Source organism: Leiobunum rupestre, chromosome 9 (assembly GCF_980474605.1).
Source record: "Leiobunum rupestre chromosome 9, qqLeiRupe1.1.hap1, whole genome shotgun sequence".
NCBI lineage: Eukaryota > Metazoa > Arthropoda > Arachnida > Opiliones > Sclerosomatidae > Leiobunum > Leiobunum rupestre.
Genome location: NC_143392.1, coordinates 23624951 through 23647057, shown reverse-complemented (window position 1 = coordinate 23647057; position 22107 = coordinate 23624951). Strand labels below are relative to the sequence as shown.

Sequence of the window (22107 nt, the reverse complement as noted above, 5' to 3'; positions counted from 1 at the left end):
ACTGTTGAAAGGTAAAAAAGGTCGTTTTGTACTGTTGAAAGGTAAAAAAGGTCGTTTTGTACTGTTGAAAGGTAAAAAAATTACTGTTGTGTAGGTAAAAGCTTAAACGCTGCTTATAAAACCAGTTTTATTAACCAAAGTGTATTTACTTTTATAACTTTTGTTTATTAAACGGTTAACTACAACCACGTGCCATATATTGTATTTTAACATTTTAACATTAAATCACTTTGGTTTAAATACATGTATAAGAATATCATAAAAATATAGATAAACAGCAGTTTACGTATTATAAATCAAATAAATTAAAGGGGTAGGTACATTTGTTCGAATTTCAATCGTCCGAACGGTGGAACAAATGTTCGAATTTCATTCGTCCGAACCGCCGAAATAACAAATGTTTCAATTGTTCTAATTGGACAACTTGTTTGTTTCATTCGTCCGAATCGGTAGCATCACTTGTCTGAATTCTGTCGCTAAATTAGTATTTCTTATTGCTGTTATTTTATAATGTCTAATCATTTTATCTTATTATGTCGATTTTTCCTTTGGCCGATATAGTAAGTGGGAATTGCGTTGACTGTTGTGGATATTTTAGGTTAGGTTAGGCTAGGTTAGGTTCACGTTAATGTTACTATTTTCTTATATTAACAATATTTAAGAAAAACAACCAATTCCTAATGTTCGAAAAAACGGACAAACGATTATTCGAACAAATGAAATTCGCCAGTAAAGTTAACATAAATTGAACGACTAAATCACCAACAAACGTTGTGATACATTTTTCAGGCAAATTAAATACGTTTTCGAACATACGATCCTGTTTTCCGGCATTCGGACAAATGATCATTCGGACATATGATCATTCGGACATTTGTACCACCGTTCGGACGAATGAAATTCGAACAAATGTACCCAAATCAAATTAAATATAGTCATTAGAAATAATTAAGAAAAGCAAATAATGATACTGGTACCATAAAATAATTTATTTTATATAATATATTATATGTAGTTTGGGTTTCCGGTATAGATGGCGCGTAACAGCGCAGTTAGATTTTCAAAATCCAGGACTGAAACTGACAAACGAGTAGCGCAAAAAAACCTCGAGTACGTTGACCTCTCAATTATAAGATCGTGGCAACACAATAGATAAACAGCCGCCGACTTAATAGACGCTTAAATAAAACCTGTTCAGCGGTTTCCCTAGAAGTAGTAATGTAGAGAGCCAGGACATACTTGTAAAAGTTTATATTTAAAAGCACGTGCTGCTTAAAGGGGAACGGTCAAGCTTCAACCAGTTAGATAGCCCTATAGCCCATTAAAAACTAAAATTTATGGTGAAAACCACATAAAAAATATTGAGTGGTTAATTTTTAATAAAATAAAGAAATTTTGGGAAATCGAAAAGCGCGCGTCCGCCGCGACACCTGGTGAGAAGTCGGTGAGACAGAAAAACGACGGAAAAGCGCGCGCTGCTGAAGACGCAAAAAATATGTTTCGCACGTGCGGAGCGTTCCAGTTAAGCCTAAATTGCGCGATTTTGAAAGTTAGGATAGTTCGCAAATCGCTCAAACGGGGCTAGGGGCGCTGGCGGCAGCCCCTAAGATGGCGGCGAAAATTCAAACCCAAACACCTGGCGTTATTTTTCGTTTGAACTTTTTGGGCCAAAAGCTATTTTTTCAAGACAAAAAAAAGTACGTGTTAGTATATTGAACGTCTTGTTAATCTTTTGATACGGAAATAAGGCCATATTTGGAAAAGCTTGACCGTTCCCCTTTAATATTTCAATGCAAGGTGGTTTCTTTTCGCCTGTTCTCGGACTAAAAGTGTACTCTTTTTACTCTAAAACGTTTTATTCGCCTGTTCCGGGGATAAGAATTACTCTATTCGCTTGTTCCGGAGTATTAGGGCTACTCTTTTTACTTCTTCTGAGAGGACCTGTGTCAAGAGAGTAAATCGGATTTTGTCGTCTGCTAGCCAGAATTTATCCGCTAAAAAAGCCACAGGCAGCCACTTTCGAAAAACGTTTTTACTCCGACTCGAACTATTCGCCACCACAGAATCGGAGTAAAAGGACGTCATAGCGTTACTTTTCTTACCCTACTCCGAAATCTCGGACCAAGCGGTTAAAAAACCTAATATAGAAGGGCTCGTTCCATTAAAAAAATGCGCGCGCTCTTAATTTTAGCCTTACAAATAAAACTAACATAAACACGTGACTATTTTATTCAGTGACTCGCGTGCATGCGTGTAGGAGGGAAAGAAAAGAAAGTGACATTTATTGAAAACGGCTATTAACCGTTCTTGAAGAGAGGCCTCGAAAATTTGTGAAAATAGGCGAAACTATAAAGTAAATTTGGTCTTAACCAACTTGTTAAAATGGGAAAACCAAATCACGTGACTACCTTTTCACAGCCAACTTCGATTCGGTAACTTGTGTAAATAGTTGTAATATTCCTTCCAGATACTGCAGACAGCTAATTAACTTACATGCAATGTGCAACTCCAAACTAGTGTAAAAGTTATGCGAAGGAATGAAAGACATCAACGATTAAAAGTACACTATGAGGCAAATTTATTGTTTAATTGTTAAAATATTTTAATTGTTAAAACACTTCAACTTACACTTTTCTATTACAAAATGTTTTAAATAATAATAATAAATAGATAATTAAGACGAATCGATCAAAATTTAAACCGCCATTAGCAAAATAAAATGAATAATAGTTCGTATTTCTTAGGATAGATGGCGCTGCAGCTCCCCACAAAGTCACGTGACCACCATCTTTTCAGACCCTCTTTCCCTATTGTGGAACGCGTAGTTAGGAATGCACGCTGGCATCCCTGTTAATCCGCGGAAGATAGTCTTGTCAATAGAGCATTTGAAAACCATTACCATCGTCCCCTTTTCACTACTCCTTTGAAATATGGCCGTGTTTAATCCGTATCTATCATATCGCGCTCTCCATCTTGAGGAAACCTGATTAAGATGGGAGAGAAGCGACCTCTTTTTCCAAGCTTTGTTTCTTTTTTCGCTCGCTAGATCTCGCCACCGGAAAGATGACCTAGCCTCCTCTCGCAACGCCCGATCGCCACGCTTCAAACTAAACCAGCGGGCGAAAACGAGGATGACGGCGACGTACGGGAGTTGCGCGCGCCACCGGCTGACAATATAAAGAACTCTTTTAGTTCCCCTCCCCCCAGATGGCGGCCAATTACATCTCACATTAAGGCCAAGCGTCAAAAACAGTTGGCTGTACTATTATTCTTTTTTATACTCTATCACTTGTTTATCACAATAGGATGGAATTGCGTGTTATTTTGGGGAAGATTTTATATATCGTTTTTTGTTCGTACTTTGATAATATTACATATTTTTTGGGGTCGTTTAACTTTTACAATTTCGAGGATTAAAGCCTAACATTGAATTGTGTTTTTATTTGCGGGTTTACTGTAATTAACAACGTGAAAGTTGTCTGGTTAATTTTGTTTTGTTGATCGTTAGTAAGTGGATACTTTTCGGCGGTTCAGGGAATTGCGAGGTAGGGTATATTTACAAGGAGAGTACCCGAGGTGTTTATTGCCGATTTGGTTCTAAGTCGGGCGTAATGTAGACCTATATGAGATGTGAAATTTCCCAAAAGGAGACGTTGCACTACCCATTCGATTTGCCATGGCAACCGAAAATGGTTTTGACCACGAAAAACAAAAATTAGATTTTTTTCCTCATTTTACCCCAAACAATTTTCCAAATAAACTCAAACTTTATGAAAATTACATAAATGTGGTCCAAATTAAACATTTCGTGACAAGAGAGGGGGAATCCGGTAGAAATTACCAGGGTCCAGTGGCACAGGGGCACTAGCCCCCCCCCCCGAAATAAAATCCTGGCTACGCCACTGCCAGGGCCCGTGTAGCCTCGGGGCCCGATTTGAAACGAACGAGCTATACTTCTCCCCTATAATGTATAGTTATCTTCTATAGTTTTATTTATAAATATTAATTTAAAATTTTACTGGGTACCGGGCCCGCTATCGACGGCCCTGGTTGGTGCAATATAGCCGGGGGAATAATATTTAGAAAAAATATAAATTACTTGTCGCCTTTTCTACGATTTTGAGGTAGTTACGTCAATTTACTCCAATTTTGTCCCGTACAAAAGTTTACAAATGCTTTCGACCGTTCTGGGACTAAAAAGTGTACACCTTTTTGTACTCTAAATTAAACTACTCGCCTACACCACCAGTACAGGAGCTCCACCTTTTTGCAGACGACAATGACTTTACAGAATACTAGATCAGATTGCTCTATTTAATTCTTACTCACCACCGGAACAGACCAATAGTGTATTTAAGGGTAATAAGTATAAACTGTCATTTCCAGCACAAGCGGAAAAAGCGACATATTTTAGAAGCGAAATTTATGTTTTTATTTCGCTTCATTGTGTGTGCAAGTGCTTTGTCTCTTCGATTGTTTGACGCAATCGGCCGGATATTGTGACGTCAATTTACGTCATTAAAAATTATTGTTTGTGTAGTTACTTTGTGGTTACTTCCAATGTCGTATCCAGGGGTCAGAGCGCTCTTGACGTAGATAATTTGGCGCCCAATAAGGTAGAACCTTATGTAACATAATTACTCATAGGTATGCCTCTGTATAACATTTGGTCCGAGTTTCGCGTCTTTTTGTTAATTTGTTTGCTCGCAGACCTATCGGTACGAGCTATTAGTAAGTTTTTAAATTTCTTCAAATTTGTTTAGGATTTAGCTTTTTTATCCCATTTCTTAATGGACTAATCTACTTATTCGCTAATTTTATCATCCTAAAGATTGTTAAAGCACGGCTATAGCACGAGATCAAAGTTGGCCGTGGTTAAAGTTAAAAAAGCGCGAGGAATTCAAAATCCATTTCACTAACTTCCGTTTCTCATCTAAAAATTGATGATCCATTTTTGTCACGGAGTTCGAAGTGACATAATTTACGTCACATCCCGTAAAATGCTTTTATGAGTGATTATGTTTGAAATGGTTGGACTATATTTTACTTTCTTTAAAAAGAAAATACAGAACGAATGTTTGTTTAAAGGGAGTCTAAAGTGAGACGTTCGATAGTAGATCAACTACATTATTTTGACCATTAGGAGCGCTATTAATCGATTTTTAGTGTGAAAATGCTATGGTAACTTCTAATTCATTCGCCCTAGCTTAGTGAAAAGATGATTCGTTCAAATAAGATTCTGCTAAAATATCACTGCGTAAACTTATTTGAAATGAAGTAATTGCCTACACAATAACTACCACTTCATAAAACACTTTAACGTAAATAGTGTGAGTTACCCCAAACTTCTGTTAAACCTGGCGGTCAAAATGTGAAATTAGTTTAGCTATCTTAAATGACACTTTATACTCCCTTTAAATAACTGGCTTCAGTAACCATATCACAGCTGCCCAAAGGCAAAACCTAGTAAACGACAAATTTTTAAAATTTGAGATGTACCAGTGGTTACCACTTACATTACCATAAGAAATTATGTCAATCTAATGTTAACTAAACATGGTGGTAAATATGTGCAATTGGGTAATCAAACACAAATATTTAACAATATATTCCCATTAACGTAACTAGAGCCAATTACCATAACTTTAACTAAACATGGTGGTAAAAACGTGCAATTGGGTATTCGCACACAAATACTTGACATTATATTCCCATTAACGTAACTATAGAGCCAGTTACCATAACTTTAACTAAACATGGTGGTAAGAATGTGCAATTGGGTAATCGAACACAAATATTTAACAATATATTCCCATTAACGTAACTAGAGCCAGTTACAATAACTTTAACTAAACATGGTGGTAAAAATGTGCAATTGGGTAATCGAACACAAATATTTAACAATATATTCCCATTAACGTAACTAGAGCCAGTTACCATAACCTTACCTATCCATGGTGGTAAAAACGTGCAATTGGGTAATCGAACACAAATACTTGACATTATATTCCCATTAACGTAACTATAGAGCCAGTTACCATAACTTTAACTAAACATGGTGGTAAGAATGTGCAATTGGGTAATCGAACACAAATATTTAACAATATATTCCCATTAACGTAACTAGAGCCAGTTACAATAACTTTAACTAAACATGGTGGTAAAAATGTGCAATTGTGTGAGTTACCCCAAACTTCTGTTAAACCTGGCGGTCAAAATGTGAAATTAGTTTAGCTATCTTAAATGACACTTTATACTCCCTTTAAATAACTGGCTTCAGTAACCATATCACAGCTGCCCAAAGGCAAAACCTAGTAAACGACAATTTTTTAAAATTTGAGATGTACCAGTGGTTACCACTTACATTACCATAAGAAATTATGTCAATCTAATGTTAACTAAACATGGTGGTAAATATGTGCAATTGGGTAATCAAACACAAATATTTAACAATATATTCCCATTAACGTAACTAGAGCCAGTTACCATAACGTTAACTAAACATGGTGGTAAGAATGTGCAATTGGGTAATCGAACTCAAATATTCAACATTATATTTCCATTAACGTAACTATAACTAGAGCCAGTTACCTTATCTTTAACTAAACATGGTGGTAAAAATGTGCAATTGGGTAATCGAACAAAAATATTTAACATTATATTTCCATTAACTAAACTATAACTAGAGCCAGTTACCCTATCTTTACCTAAACATGGTGGTAAAAATGTGCAGTTGGGTAATCGAACACAAATATTTAACATTATATTCCCATTAACGTAACTATAGAGCCAGTTACCATAACTTTAACTAAACATGGTGGTAAAAATGTGCAATTGGGTAATCAAACACAAATATTTAACAATATATTCCCATTAACGTAACTAGAGCCAATTACCATAACTTTAACTAAACATGGTGGTAAAAACGTGCAATTGGGTATTCGCACACAAATACTTGACATTATATTCCCATTAACGTAACTATAGAGCCAGTTACCATAACGTTAACTAAACATGGTGGTAAGAATGTGCAATTGGGTAATCGAACTCAAATATTTAACATTATATTCCGATTAACGTAACTATAGAGCCAGTTACCATAACTTTAACTAAACATGGTGGTAAAAATGTGCAGTTGGGTAATCGAACACAAATATTCAACATTATATTTCCATTAACGTAACTATAACTAGAGCCAGTTACCTTATCTTTAACTAAACATGGTGGTAAAAATGTGCAATTGGGTAATCGAACAAAAATATTTAACATTATATTTCCATTAACTAAACTATAACTAGAGCCAGTTACCTATATATTCCCATTAACGTAACTAGAGCCAATTACCATAACTTTAACTAAACATGGTGGTAAAAACGTGCAATTGGGTATTCGCACACAAATACTTGACATTATATTCCCATTAACGTAACTATAGAGCCAGTTACCATAACGTTAACTAAACATGGTGGTAAGAATGTGCAATTGGGTAATCGAACTCAAATATTTAACATTATATTCCGATTAACGTAACTATAGAGCCAGTTACCATAACTTTAACTAAACATGGTGGTAAAAATGTGCAGTTGGGTAATCGAACACAAATATTCAACATTATATTTCCATTAACGTAACTACAACTAGAGCCAGTTACCTTATCTTTAACTAAACATGGTGGTAAAAATGTGCAATTGGGTAATCGAACAAAAATATTTAACATTATATTTCCATTAACGTAACTATAACTAAAGCCAGTTACCCTATCTTTAATTAAACAGGGTCGTAAAAATGTGCAATTGGGTAATCGAACACAAATATTTAACATTATATTTCCATTAACTAAACTATAACTAGAGCCAGTTACCCTATCTTTACCTAAACATGGTGGTAAAAATGTGCAGTTGGGTAATCGAACACAAATATTTAACATTATATTCCCATTAACGTAACTATAGAGCCAGTTACCATAACTTTAACTAAACATGGTGGTAAAAATGTGCAGTTGGGTAATCGAACACAAATATTCAACATTATATTTCCATTAACGTAACTACAACTAGAGCCAGTTACCTTATCTTTAACTAAACATGGTGGTAAAAATGTGCAATTGGGTAATCGAACACAAATATTTAACATTATATTTACATTAACGTAACTATAACTAGTGCCAGTTACCTTATCTTTAACTAAACATGGTGGTAAAAATGGGCAATTGGGTAATCGAACAAAAATATTTAATATTACATTTCCATTAACGTAACTATAACTAGAGACAGTTACCCTATCTTTGACTAAATATGGTGGTCAAAATGTGAGATTAGGTGATCCGCCATTAACTTTATACTCCCTTTAAATTAAAAATTTTGCCAATTAATGATAACAATAGAAGAATTATCGTCTACTAATAATATATAGTGGCAAAAATATGAAATTAGGTGATCCGCCATAAAGTAGTTTAGTTAAGTTTAGTTTATTATTTAATAGAATTTCTCAGAGATATACAAACTTTATACTCCCTTTAAATTTCAAATTTTTTATTTTAATTTTGCCAAGTAACGCTAAAAATAGAAGAATTATCGTCAACTAATCATAGTGGCGAAAATATGAAATTAGGTGATCAACCATAAACTTTATACTCCCTTTAAATTAAAAATTTGTATTTTGGTTTTGCCAAGTAACGCTAACAATAAAAGAATTATCAGCTATTTGCGTTGTTAGTTTTAATTTATATAGGTCGCTAAAAGAGCGCGATTGACCGATGTTCCGGCTCGTTCCACTACGGAGGTAGGTGAAACTATTCCGTAGAAAATTGGCATCCGTGACCGAATAGGCGAGCCGAGTAGAGTGTGCAGGATGGATGGAGGGGAGCAAACTATGAACCATAAAAATTTACGATAGAAGAGAGAAAGGGAGGGGGGTCATTTTCATTCTCGCGTATTTCGGAATTATCTAAGCGCGAGAGAGGGACGGGGAGGACGGCGCATGCGCGCCACCGACGACGCGTTTTCGCTGGAAATACGGGGCAAAGCCGAGCGAGGATCATGGCTGCGTGGAGAGATTCGGCGTCGGAGCGCTCCCGGCTTTGGTCAGTCATCGGCGCTCGTCGAAACAGACTCGACGCGCCGCTAGTCCGTCTTAGAAGTTCCGATACTTATGGATAATGCGTCTGAGAATTATCCCGTGACTGACTGAGTGACGAACTATCGGCGCGATTGAAAGGTAGGCCATGGCCGCTACTACGAACGGAGAGGCGTCCGCGGCGGCGTCGGGGGCCTCGGCGGCCGACGACCGGGCCGTCTGGACGGAATTTTGCGAGAAACGGGGACATCTCGCGGCCCAAGAATTCGCCCAGAGTTACCGCGTTTTTCTCAATTCGCGATCGGCTTTACCCAAGTCTACCAGTTTCTCGATACAGGAAGCGTGTAAGAAGTTTATCGATGCCTTCGCGGATTGTTTGGAAGTCGAGTGTCGCGAACGTAACGGAACGGCGACGGACAATAACAAGAGCAACGTCGCGGCTAGCAACGGAACATCCGGCGGCGCGGTGCCGACCTCCGCGTCGTCGGCTTCATTTCATTCGTCTTCGAACGTCGGCGTGGCGGCGCCGTTGGTCGTGGCCGTACCGCCCGCGCCCGCCGAAAGCGCCGCCAAATCGAGAACTATCCCGAAAAGCCACGCGCCGCCCCAACAGCCGCCGGACTTTGTCTCTCCGGAGAACGCGCTTCCGAGGGGGGCCACCGCCAATCACGAGGACTACAGCGATTTATCCGATCCGGAAGCCGAATCGCCCAAAGTTCATCACCGGCCCTTCTTCCGTCGTCTGTCTTTCAAAGGCCTAAAAAAGGGGAAGAGCCTCTTCCACAAGCAGCACTCGGACGAGGTGGAGCTGTCGCACCACCATTCGCACCACCACGGACACTCCCACCACCACGAACGGCGAAGTAACAAACACGAAAAGACTAAATTGGCCAAAATCGTCGTGGAATGCGTCAAGGAGGGGATCGTCAACTATTTAACCGGCGATAACATGGACGGCAAAGAGAAATGGGAACGCTGCCGGCTCGCTCTAGTCAAAACAACCGGCGGATACATGCTCGAGTTCTTCTCTCCTCCGAAGGTAAGCTCTCTTATTTACGCACCTGCGAGGCTAAGCTGACACCTCCCGTTACTGATAATTACCCCGTCCGTCGCCTTTAAACCGCGCTGTCTGCTAAGGTCCGCGCTTCCATTTTGCCGCTATAAATAAAGCGATTTCCGAGTAAAAATACGGTTTTTCTAATTTAATAATACCGCGGCTAGACGGCATCGCTTGCCAAAAATCTCCAAATGTAATTGTTACTATTACGACAAATTTTCGGGCCATTCTCTTAAGAAAAAGATGAAATTGGGTTAAAAGTAGTAAAATAAAATTTTCTCGCAATTCATACGATCAATAATATTCAGCCTACTCTTAATCGAATTACTAAGAAGCTAAGTCCCCCTGAATTCGGAGTCCCCCGCCTCGAGGGGAATATTTCGGGAGCCCCTCTTTACTCTTAATTTATGCACTGAACCCTCACCGCGTGTCAGGGACGCTAAGACCCTAGTCCCTTTTTGAAATATTAATTTTGCTGTAGACCAGGAGCACCTGCGTTGCCTTGTCAACCGGATCAAAGACTTTTTTTTAAAGCGCGTAAAAATTAATTACTCTACTTACTTTGTAACGGTATGTACGTGATTTTTACTCTATTAATTATTTAAAATAATTCCATACTTACCATATATTGTAATGAACCCTATTTGAGAGCGTATGTCAAGCAAGTCCGATATACGTGACTTTTGAAATGGTACTCCTCGAATGGTTTCACGATAGACCAGTGGCGTAGCTAGCACGGGTGGCACCCAGTGCGGATATCATGGCGTGCTACTAACTAGTCAAAACGTGTAAAAATGTTTTTTGTTTTAGAATTTCTCCAGTTTGTGTAAGTTTTTATTTTTTTCACGGTCGGGGAATTTGAATATGAGTCTAAAAATCAGGGAAAAGTCAGGGAATTTGAATATGGGTATAAAAATCAGGGAAAAGTCAGGGAATTTGAATATGGGTATAAACATCAGGGAAAAGTTCGGGAATTTGAATATGGGTATAAATATCAGGGAAAAGTCAGGGAATTTGAATATGGGTCTAATAATCAGGGAAAAGTCAGGGAATTTGAATATGGGTCTAAAAATCAGGGAAAAGTCGGGGAATTTTGATATGGGTCTAAATATCAGGGAAAAGTTCGGGAATTTGAATATGGGTTTAAAAATCAGGGAAAAGTCAGGGAATATTAATATGGGTCTAAAAATCAGGGAAAAGTCAGGGAATTTTGATATGCGTCTAAAAATCAGGGAAAAGTCAGGGAATTTTAATATGGGTCTAAAAATCAGGGAAAAGTCGGGGAATTTTGATATGGGTCTAAAAATCAGGAAAAAGTCAGGGAATTTTAATATGGGTCTAAAAATCAGGGAAAAGTCAGGGAATTTTGATATGGGTCTAAAAATCATGGAAAAGTCAGGGAATTTTAATATGGGTCTAAAAATCAGGGAAAAGTTAGAGAATTTTAATATGGGTCTAAAAATCAGGGAAAAGTCGGGGAATTTTGATATGGGTCTAAATATCAGGGAAAAGTTCGGGAATTTGAATATGGGTTTAAAAATCAGGGAAAAGTCAGGGAATATTAATATGGGTCTAAAAATCAGGGAAAAGTCAGGGAATTTTGATATGCGTCTAAAAATCAGGGAAAAGTCAGGGAATTTTAATATGGGTCTAAAAATCAGGGAAAAGTCGGGGAATTTTGATATGGGTCTAAAAATCAGGAAAAAGTCAGGGAATTTTAATATGGGTCTAAAAATCAGGGAAAAGTCAGGGAATTTTGATATGGGTCTAAAAATCATGGAAAAGTCAGGGAATTTTAATATGGGTCTAAAAATCAGGGAAAAGTTAGAGAATTTTAATATGGGTCTAAAAATGAGGGAAAAGTCAGGGAATTTTGATATGGATCTAAAAATCAGGGAAAAGTTTCGGGAATTTGAATATGGGTTTAAAAATCAGGGAAAAGTCAGGGAATTTTGATATGGGTCTAAAAATCAGGGAAAAGTCAGGGAATTTTAATATGGGTCTAAAAATCAGGGAAAAGTCGGGGAATTTTGATATGGGTCTAAATATAAGGGAAAAGTTCGGGAATTTGAATATGGGTTTAAAAATCAGGGAAAAGTCAGGGAATTTTAGTATGGGTCTAAAAATCAGGGAAAAGTCAGGGAATTTTGATATGCGTCTAAAAATCAGGGAAAAGTCAGGGAATTTGAATATGGGTCTAAAAATCAGGGAAAAGTCGGGGAATTTTGATATGGGTCTAAAAATCAGGGAAAAGTCAGGGAATTTTAATATGGGTCTAAAAATCAGGGAAAAGTCAGGGAATTTTGATATGGGTCTAAAAATCATGGAAAAGTCAGGGAATTTTAATATGGGTATAAATATCAGGGAAAAGTTAGAGAATTTTAATATGGGTCTAAAAATGAGGGAAAAGTTCGGGAATTTGAATATGGGTATAAATATCAGGGAAAAGTCAGGGAATTTGAATATGGGTCTAATAATCAGGGAAAAGTCAGGGAATTTGAATATGGGTCTAAAAATCAGGGAAAAGTCGGGGAATTTGAATATGGGTATAAAAATCAGGGAAAAGTCAGGGAATTTGAATATGGGTATAAACATCAGGGAAAAGTTCGGGAATTTGAATATGGGTATAAATATCAGGGAAAAGTCAGGGAATTTGAATATGGGTCTAATAATCAGGGAAAAGTCAGGGAATTTGAATATGGGTCTAAAAATCAGGGAAAAGTCGGGGAATTTTGATATGGGTCTAAATATCAGGGAAAAGTTCGGGAATTTGAATATGGGTTTAAAAATCAGGGAAAAGTCAGGGAATATTAATATGGGTCTAAAAATCAGGGAAAAGTCAGGGAATTTTGATATGCGTCTAAAAATCAGGGAAAAGTCAGGGAATTTTAATATGGGTCTAAAAATCAGGGAAAAGTCGGGGAATTTTGATATGGGTCTAAAAATCAGGAAAAAGTCAGGGAATTTTAATATGGGTCTAAAAATCAGGGAAAAGTCAGGGAATTTTGATATGGGTCTAAAAATCATGGAAAAGTCAGGGAATTTTAATATGGGTCTAAAAATCAGGGAAAAGTTAGAGAATTTTAATATGGGTCTAAAAATGAGGGAAAAGTCAGGGAATTTTGATATGGATCTAAAAATCAGGGAAAAGTTTCGGGAATTTGAATATGGGTTTAAAAATCAGGGAAAAGTCAGGGAATTTTGATATGGGTCTAAAAATCAGGGAAAAGTCAGGGAATTTTAATATGGGTCTAAAAATCAGGGAAAAGTCGGGGAATTTTGATATGGGTCTAAATATAAGGGAAAAGTTCGGGAATTTGAATATGGGTTTAAAAATCAGGGAAAAGTCAGGGAATTTTAGTATGGGTCTAAAAATCAGGGAAAAGTCAGGGAATTTTGATATGCGTCTAAAAATCAGGGAAAAGTCAGGGAATTTGAATATGGGTCTAAAAATCAGGGAAAAGTCGGGGAATTTTGATATGGGTCTAAAAATCAGGGAAAAGTCAGGGAATTTTAATATGGGTCTAAAAATCAGGGAAAAGTCAGGGAATTTTGATATGGGTCTAAAAATCAGGGAAAAGTCAGAGAATTTGAATATGGGTCTAAAAATCAGGGAAAAGTCGGGGAATTTTGATATGGGTCTAAAAGTCAGGGAATTTTAATATGGGTCTAAAAATCAGGGAAAAGTCAGAGAATTTGAATATGGGTCTAAAAATCAGGGAAAAGTCAGGGAATTTTGATATGGGTCTAAAAATCATGGAAAAGTCAGGGAATTTTAATATGGGTCTAAAAATCAGGGAAAAGTTAGAGAATTTGAATATGGGTATAAAAATCAGGGAAAAGTCAGGGAATTTGAATATGGGTCTAATAATCAGGGAAAAGTCCGGGAATTTTGATATGGGTCTAAAAATCAGGGAAAAGTCAGGGAATTTTGATATGGGTCTAAAAATCAGGGAAAAGTCAGAGAATTTGAATATGGGTCTAAAAATCAGGGAAAAGTCCGGGAATTTTGATATGGGTCTAAAAATCAGGGAAAAGTCAGGGAATTTTGATATGGGTCTAAAAATCAGGGAAAAGTCAGGGAATTTTAATATGGGTCTAAAAATCAGGGAAAAGTCAGAGAATTTGAATATGGGTCTAAAAATCGGGGAAAAGTCAGGGAATTTTAATATGGGTCTAAAAATCAGGGAAAAGTCAGGGAATTTTAATATGGGTCTAAAAATCAGGAAAAAGTTAGGTAATTTTAATATGGGTATAAAAATCAGGGAAATGTCAGGAAATTTAATTTCGGTTGCTAATAGGAAAGTTTTACTAAAATATTGGCACAAAATAAGTGAATCAAAATCTCTGGGATGGTCAGGGAAAACCTGGAAAAGTCAGGGAATTTGATTGTGAAAATACTGTGGCAACCCTGTATTTATCGCGATATCAGAAACTATAATATTTTTCTCTTGCTTGATTTAGGCTCTCAGGTAACGATAGAGTTTCGAAGGTCGTTTCCCTTTCATCTTTTTCCATATTTCGACTAATTTTTACATCTACTTGGTAACTTTTATAATTTTTTTTCACTTTTATTGAAAGTTTTGTGGAATAGAAACAAGTTTATATATTTTTTCGCGGTGCATTTGTATTATGCAAAGTTCCTGTTCTGACGATACGATTTTACTTTGAATAGCCGCTCTTCAAAGTAAAATGATTGTATCGAAAATCCTTTATATTTAAATAGTGAATAAATATACCGGTTTTCATTCTTAATATTTCGTAGATTTATTTTTAAGTACTGTGCGGGTTAAACTCGAATTTTAGGAGAGAGTTTTCGCAGAAAAAAAAGCTTTTATAAATAACTCTTGATGGAGTCTAGACAGTCATAAGAAATACATTTATTATTTATTGAAATGCAGATTTTATGGGTGGTTCTCAATCCCCCTCAAACTCAATAAAATCAAATAAATAAATCTCGATTTTTAATCTTTTATAGACATTTTTTATATTTTATAATAGACCAATTTAGAGGAGATATTTATTAGCTTTCTCTACGTCAAAACCCTATATATCACAACATTCAATATAAACAATTTATTTAATTTTGTTAATAAAATCAAAAAATTATTTGATTTAATATGGATTTTTTATTTATTTTCTATTTTATTGATTTTTAATCATTTTCTATTTTTTCTCTCTCAAATTTGGTTGTAATTTGCGTGCATCGATAATGGAAACCAAAATTTAAATTAATACTCTTAGTTGAATTTAATTATTATTTGTAATTTAGTTTTCTCTGAATTTCCACAAAATTTGTTTTGGTTTTTTATAAATTCATAAATTCATAAATTTAAAAAAAATTGAAAATATTTTGATTTTAATCAAATTGATTTAATTGAATTTAATAATTTCATGTTTAGTATTATATTTAATATTTATTTAAAAAAATTAAATTAAAATTTTGTATAAATCAGTCAACCTTAACTCCTAAACCTATTTGTATTAATATATTATTCTAAGGGTGTTTGATTTACTCGTTAAATTAAGCTCTCAACAATCGTTGGATGTCATTATGTTTTATTATTATTATTATATATCTTTGCGTATCTATAAGTTGTTTACTTTTTTTAAATTACCTGGAGCAAATTGATAAGCTTACACCCTTTCCGGCATTTCGTTGTTTTCAATTAATTATACCGTACGATATTATCTGTTATTTCTCTGTTTGTACATCGAGCTTATTTGCTTTACCATACGAAATCGCGTGTGTTTAGACTCAATTTTCGCGAAAACATGTTTTTCTATCTGTAACCTTCGGGGAAATCCGTGTCATGAAGCACGCGACTATTAGCAGCCTGTGGAAAGGCTCCAAAAATACACTTCACGTTTGTTGCTGCTTCTCAAAGCTTTTTAAAGATAACGAAAAAATTTCCATTTATTTTTTGTCTTTTGCCAAGAGTTATTTTTACTTGATGGTAGCGTAAGTAACGTAATAGACGTAAGTATGACACTTCCTATTCCTCAAATTTTAAGGATCGTTTGTTACGACAATGACCATATAAATCATTACGTGGCTAAGGATTGAAAACGCTACGCGAGCTGTTAACTAGTCTTTATGGAAGTGCCCGATAAATCACAGCTTATTTGAGCATCAGCTTAACGAATATTAAAACGATTTCCATACTCACGCTCACTTCCTTAAATAAATGAATTATTTACTAATTATAATTAATAATAAGTTCCGAAGGCAGTTTTGCTTCGAATTTATAAACAAAACGCGTGAACGTTTTTATCGCCAACACAATAACATGGCATTAATTTTGCCAACGGAAATAGTAGGTTGTGACGAATTCCGGTTTCAAAACTCCCGATTATGCCATCACTTAGCGACAGACTGTCACGAACTGGCGAATCATTCAATGTCATACTTACGTTTATTACGTTACTTATGGCTATAAGAATATATTTTTAAAATAACAGGGATCAGTAACTACTGGGCATAGACTAAACAGCGTTCGAGAATTGTGACGAACCGGTGAATCATTCTATGTCATACTTACCTTTATTACGTTACTTATAGCTATAGGAATATATTTTTAAAATAATAGGGATCAGTAACTACTGGGCATAGACTAAACAGCGTTCGGGAACCAGACTGGGGAATTTAAAAGTGTCATAAACAAAATGCAGATTTCCCAGTCGGGTTTTTGGCGACACTTATCTTGTTTTGTATAATACGAAGTAGACGCTGAAAAGAAAATGTTTTGATTTCCGCGGTACTCGGTTTGTTATTTTTCAAATTATTTCCGCTTAGTTAAATGAGGATAAATAGAGAAAAACACATAATAAACTGATTTGTTTTATTTAGTATTATCTGCAGAATGTTTTAAATATATTATTTATAACGGTGGTTCTGCATTTATAAATGAAGTACCTTTTTAAAATCGTGCATTATATTGATTTTTTAAAACTATTCAGGACTTTAAACATAGCTACGCTGTGTAAATATTACATTTAATTTTTAAATTGCGCTTATTGGAGTCAGCTAAGGTCTATACCAGCGCTGCCAACCTGACTAAATAGATTTATCGTACCAACAACTAAAAATTATCTTATTTTCGGCCGATGTATCGTATACCATTGAAAACCCCAAACAAAGAAAACTTCCATAAACATGATATTTTGCAAATTTTTTATTTTTTTAAAGACTTTTAACACTTTTAACGCATAAAATGGTAACTTAAAAGCACCTAGATAACGAAGCGGATTTTAAAAACGCACGGAATTCAACGCATAAATGGTAACTTAAAAGCACCTAGATAACGAAGCGGATTTTGAAAACGCACGGAATTCCTAGCGTGTTTCTAACTTTTACACGATATTTAGTTCCCATGGTAACGTTTTCAATAGAGCAAGTATTCTATTTAAATTTTGGGGTCTAGTGAGTGCGCATGGTTACAAAAAACACCCGAATTGTTCGGAATAAAAAAAAATAATAATCAGCTAGGCTAATACCCAAGACACCCTTGGCACCACCTTAGGCCCAAGTCATCTAGCGACTTATTATGCCTTTAAAACAGGTGGCCGGGTTACAATGCGTAGAAGGGTGGTAGAAAGCCCTACATGCCACGCGAGCCAACAGCTCCCTACACTAACTATTTTTATAAGCAAAAAACCAGCTTGTGCCGAGGACGTGCTCATCTTCGTTTGTGTGTGTATTTAAAATAAAAAAGTCTACGTTGCACCGTATCTCCGCAACTTTACGAATAAAAAATGGTAAATAGCGCGTGAAAAAGGTCTCATGTTGCAATATTTTCTACATAGAGTAACCCACTCACATAGAGTGGATGGCCCAGTGGAAGCGCATGAAACATTAATCCTAACGGGCAGTCTTGTTTTCGAAGCGTGAATTAATATAGTCCGAAGAGCGATGTTGTGTTTTTTTTTTTTTTAGTATAAACTTACTTTTTATCCAGATATTGTAAATTAACTTTAGGCCAACTTGTTAATTTCACGCCTCGAAAACAAGACGTTACGTATACAAATTGTTAACAAGTTTCGCTGATAGCCTTCCACTTTATGTGAGTGGTTTACTCTATGATTTTCTATTTACTAGAGAAGAATGTCACACTTCTCTAGTAAGTAGAAAATAGTGCCTACTTCTACAGGTTGTCTTCATTTGATCGGCCCAGGCATTTTTCTCAAAAACTGTACTTTCTAGAAATGTAAAATTTTCAGTACTTATGTACTCTTTCGGAGGAGATCGATGTTATTTGTAAATTTCAGAAAAATTGTGATATTTTTCATGGTTTTAGAAGTGTTCGTTTTGGAACGCTACGTGGTAGACGAAAAGTTTCAATAAGCAAGTTGTAGAGCATACTCGAAAACCTTTAATGGAATTGGTATGGTGGAAATCGGACATTTCGTCACTGAAAAAATTGGTCGTGAAAAACCAACCAAATTGAAACTTTCGTCTACCACGTAGCGTTCAAAACCTAACACTTCTAAACCCGTGAAAAATTTCACGATTTTTCAGAAATTTACAAATAACAACGATCTCCCCCCAGACAGTACATACTGAAAATTTCACATTTCTAGAAAGTATAGTTTTTCAGAAAAATGCCTGGGCCGATCAAATGAAGAGACATCCTGTATAGTAAGATATATTATATACTTTTGATTTAACCAAAGCCAGGAGATACGGTACAAACTATAAGATCATTCACCCTCCATAACGGTACAAAATATTTACTATTTTCGAGGGATGAAGGTGGCTTAGAGCTGAATTGAAGAAGACTTATTTTGAGGCGTATAGTAGATTTAAACCCGTTTAGCTCCTAAAAGATTAAACCAATTCTATCCGGGGGAGTGGGTGGAAACTCTTAAGGCCCCGAACAAATTGGTAATATTGGCGGGGCTAATTCTTGTTTATTTTTCGGAAGTAAAAGACTCTAAAAGCTTTTTTGTAGAAATGTAATCCTAGAACATCCAATATGTTTTTTTCTCGTCGGCCCGCCATCTAGCTGCGGGCGATTTATTGGCCATCTATATAAGTATTATCTCTCCGGCAACGAAAGGGGGAGTTAACCCGCGCTCTAAGTTTTCTTCACCGTCGACGAAGAATGGGGAATTTTTTCTTATTCGCCCCTATATGTCGGCTTTCCGTTCAGGCGTATCCGCTTAACGGGGAAGCCCGCGGCACTTGTTTAGTTCGACCCCTCATTTCGACGCTGTTTTTTTCGCGAGAAACTCTCAGATAAATTCCTCTTCCATAAAGCCTAGGCTCTCCCTATTTTTTGCGGCTCCGTTATTGACGATTTTTTCATAGGTTTCCTTCATATTTTGACGACTGTACTGGCGGGGAAGCTTATATTGCAGGCGGTGTGGGTTATACATCAAAAGTGGCTAAATTTTCCAAATTCTCCTTACAAATTTCAAATTATAATTTAAAATGTCGGACTAATTTAAAATCTATAATTAACCTTTAAAATCTATAATTATCCTTTAAAATCTATAATTACCCTTTAAAATCTATAATTATCCTTTAAAATCTATAATTATGCTTTAAAATCTAATTATTCTTTAAAATCTATAATTACCTTTAAAATCTATAATTATCCCTTAAAATATCTATAATTATCCCTTAAAATATCTATAATTATCATTTCAAATCTATAATTATCATTTAAATCTATAATTATCATTTCAAATCTATAATTATCATTTAAATCTATAATTATCCTTTAAAACATCTAATTTTATTTTAAAATATCTAATTTTATTTTAAATTATCTAATTTTATTTTAAATTATCTAATTTTATTTTAAAATATCTAATTTTATTTTAAATTATCTAATTTTATTTTAAATTATCTAATTTTATTTTAAATTATCTAATTTTATTTTAAATTATCTAATTTTATTTTAAATTATCTAATTTTATTTTAAATTATCTAATTTTATTTTAAATTATCTAATTTTATTTTAAATTATCTAATTTTATTTTAAATTATCTAATTTTATTTTAAATTATCTAATTTTATTTTAAATTATCTAATTTTATTTTAAATTATCTAATTTTATTTTAAATTCTCTAATTTTATTTTAAATTCTCTAATTTTATTTTAAATTATCTAATTTTATTTTAAATTATCTAATTTTATTTTAAATTATCTAATTTTATTTTAAATTATCTAATTTCATTTTAAATTATCTAATTTTATTTTAAATTATCTAATTTTATTTTAAATTATCTAATTTTATTTTAAATTATCTAATTTTATTTTAAATTATCTAATTTTATTTTAAATTATCTAATTTTATTTTAAATTATCTAATTTTATTTTAAATTATCTAATTTTATTTTAAATTATCTAATTTTATTTTAAATTATCTAATTTTATTTTAAATTATCTAATTTTATTTTAAATTATCTAATTTTATTTTAAATTATCTAATTTTATTTTAAATTATCTAATTTTATTTTAAATTATCTAATTTTATTTTAAATTATCTAATTTTATTTTAAATTATTTAATTTTATTTTAAATTATCTAATTTTATTTTAAATTATCTAATTTTATTTTAAATTATCTAATTTTATTTTAAATTATCTAATTTTATTTTAAATTATCTAATTTTATTTTAAATTATCTAATTTTATTTTAAATTATCTAATTTTATTTTAAATTATCTAATTTTATTTTAAATTATCTAATTTTATTTTAAATTATCTAATTTTATTTTAAATTATCTAATTTTATTTTAAATTATCTAATTTTATTTTAAATTATCTAATTTTATTTTAAATTATCTAATTTTATTTTAAATTATCTAATTTTATTTTAAATTATTTAATTTTATTTTAAATTATCTAATTTTATTTTAAATTATCTAATTTTATTTTAAATTATCTAATTTTATTTTAAATTATCTAATTTTATTTTAAATTATCTAATTTTATTTTAAATTATCTAATTTTATTTTAAATTATCTAATTTTATTTTAAATTATCTAATTTTATTTTAAATTATCTAATTTTATTTTAAATTATCTAATTTTATTTTAAATTATCTAATTTTATTTTAAATTATCTAATTTTATTTTAAATTATCTAATTTTATTTTAAATTATCTAATTTTATTTTAAATTATCTAATTTTATTTTAAATTATCTAATTTTATTATCCCTTAAAATATCTATAATTTTCCCTTAAAATATCTATAATTGTCCCTTAAAATATCTATAATTTCCCCTTAAATATTTATAATTATCCCTTAAAATATCTATAATTATCCCTTAAAATATCTATAAATATCCCTTAAAATATCTATAAATATCCCTTAAAATATCTATAAATATCCCTTAAAATAAAAAATAAAAAATCTTACATATTTTTTTAATATCACATAAAAAATCTTACATAATTGGTTTTTTAATCTCACATAAAATTATCACATTATCCGTAACAAAATTTCAAATTTCCTTGGAAAATATCTCAAATCCCGCGGATAAATATCTCAAAATCCCCTGAAAAAAATCTTAAATTATCCGTAAAAAATTTCAAACTATCCAATAAAATCTCAAATTATCCTTAACAATTCCGAAATATACTGAATTACTTTTAAAGAGAATATTACATCATCATTGTTGTGAAACGTCAAAATTTAATTTTTTCTACCACTCGTGGCGCTGCCATACAGTTGGAGATGTACTTTGTTGAGAGGGTTGGCTAATTTAAATTAAGTAGTTTAATTAAAAATCATTGGCTTAAATTAGAATGCGTTTAATTGGAAGAATATAAAAAATACAATACGATGATAATCTGCGCAAACTTAAATATTAAAAGTAATTTAATTTTAGTTGATATTACCGTTCGAAGCAAAGCATTAATTCATCAATTAGACTGGAAAAGGTCATTAATAGGTGTTTCTATAAAATACGGGAGGTTACGTGTAAATGTTTATTCTACGTCACTAGCTATAGTTATTGAAG

At 33.4% G+C, this 22107-nt stretch overlaps 1 protein-coding gene across 1 annotated transcript in view; it reads left to right on the top strand.

Moving 5' to 3' along the window:
* The first annotated feature begins 8965 nt into the window (after window positions 1-8965).
* Window positions 8966-22107, top strand: part of Lnk (SH2B adapter-like protein Lnk) — a 78363-nt gene continuing 65221 nt past the window's right edge. The window contains exon 1 of the mRNA XM_090159500.1: window positions 8966-10114. Within this exon, the coding sequence (XP_090015626.1) occupies window positions 9224-10114 (891 nt within the window). The 5' untranslated portion in view covers window positions 8966-9223. The remainder of the gene's footprint in view (window positions 10115-22107) is intronic.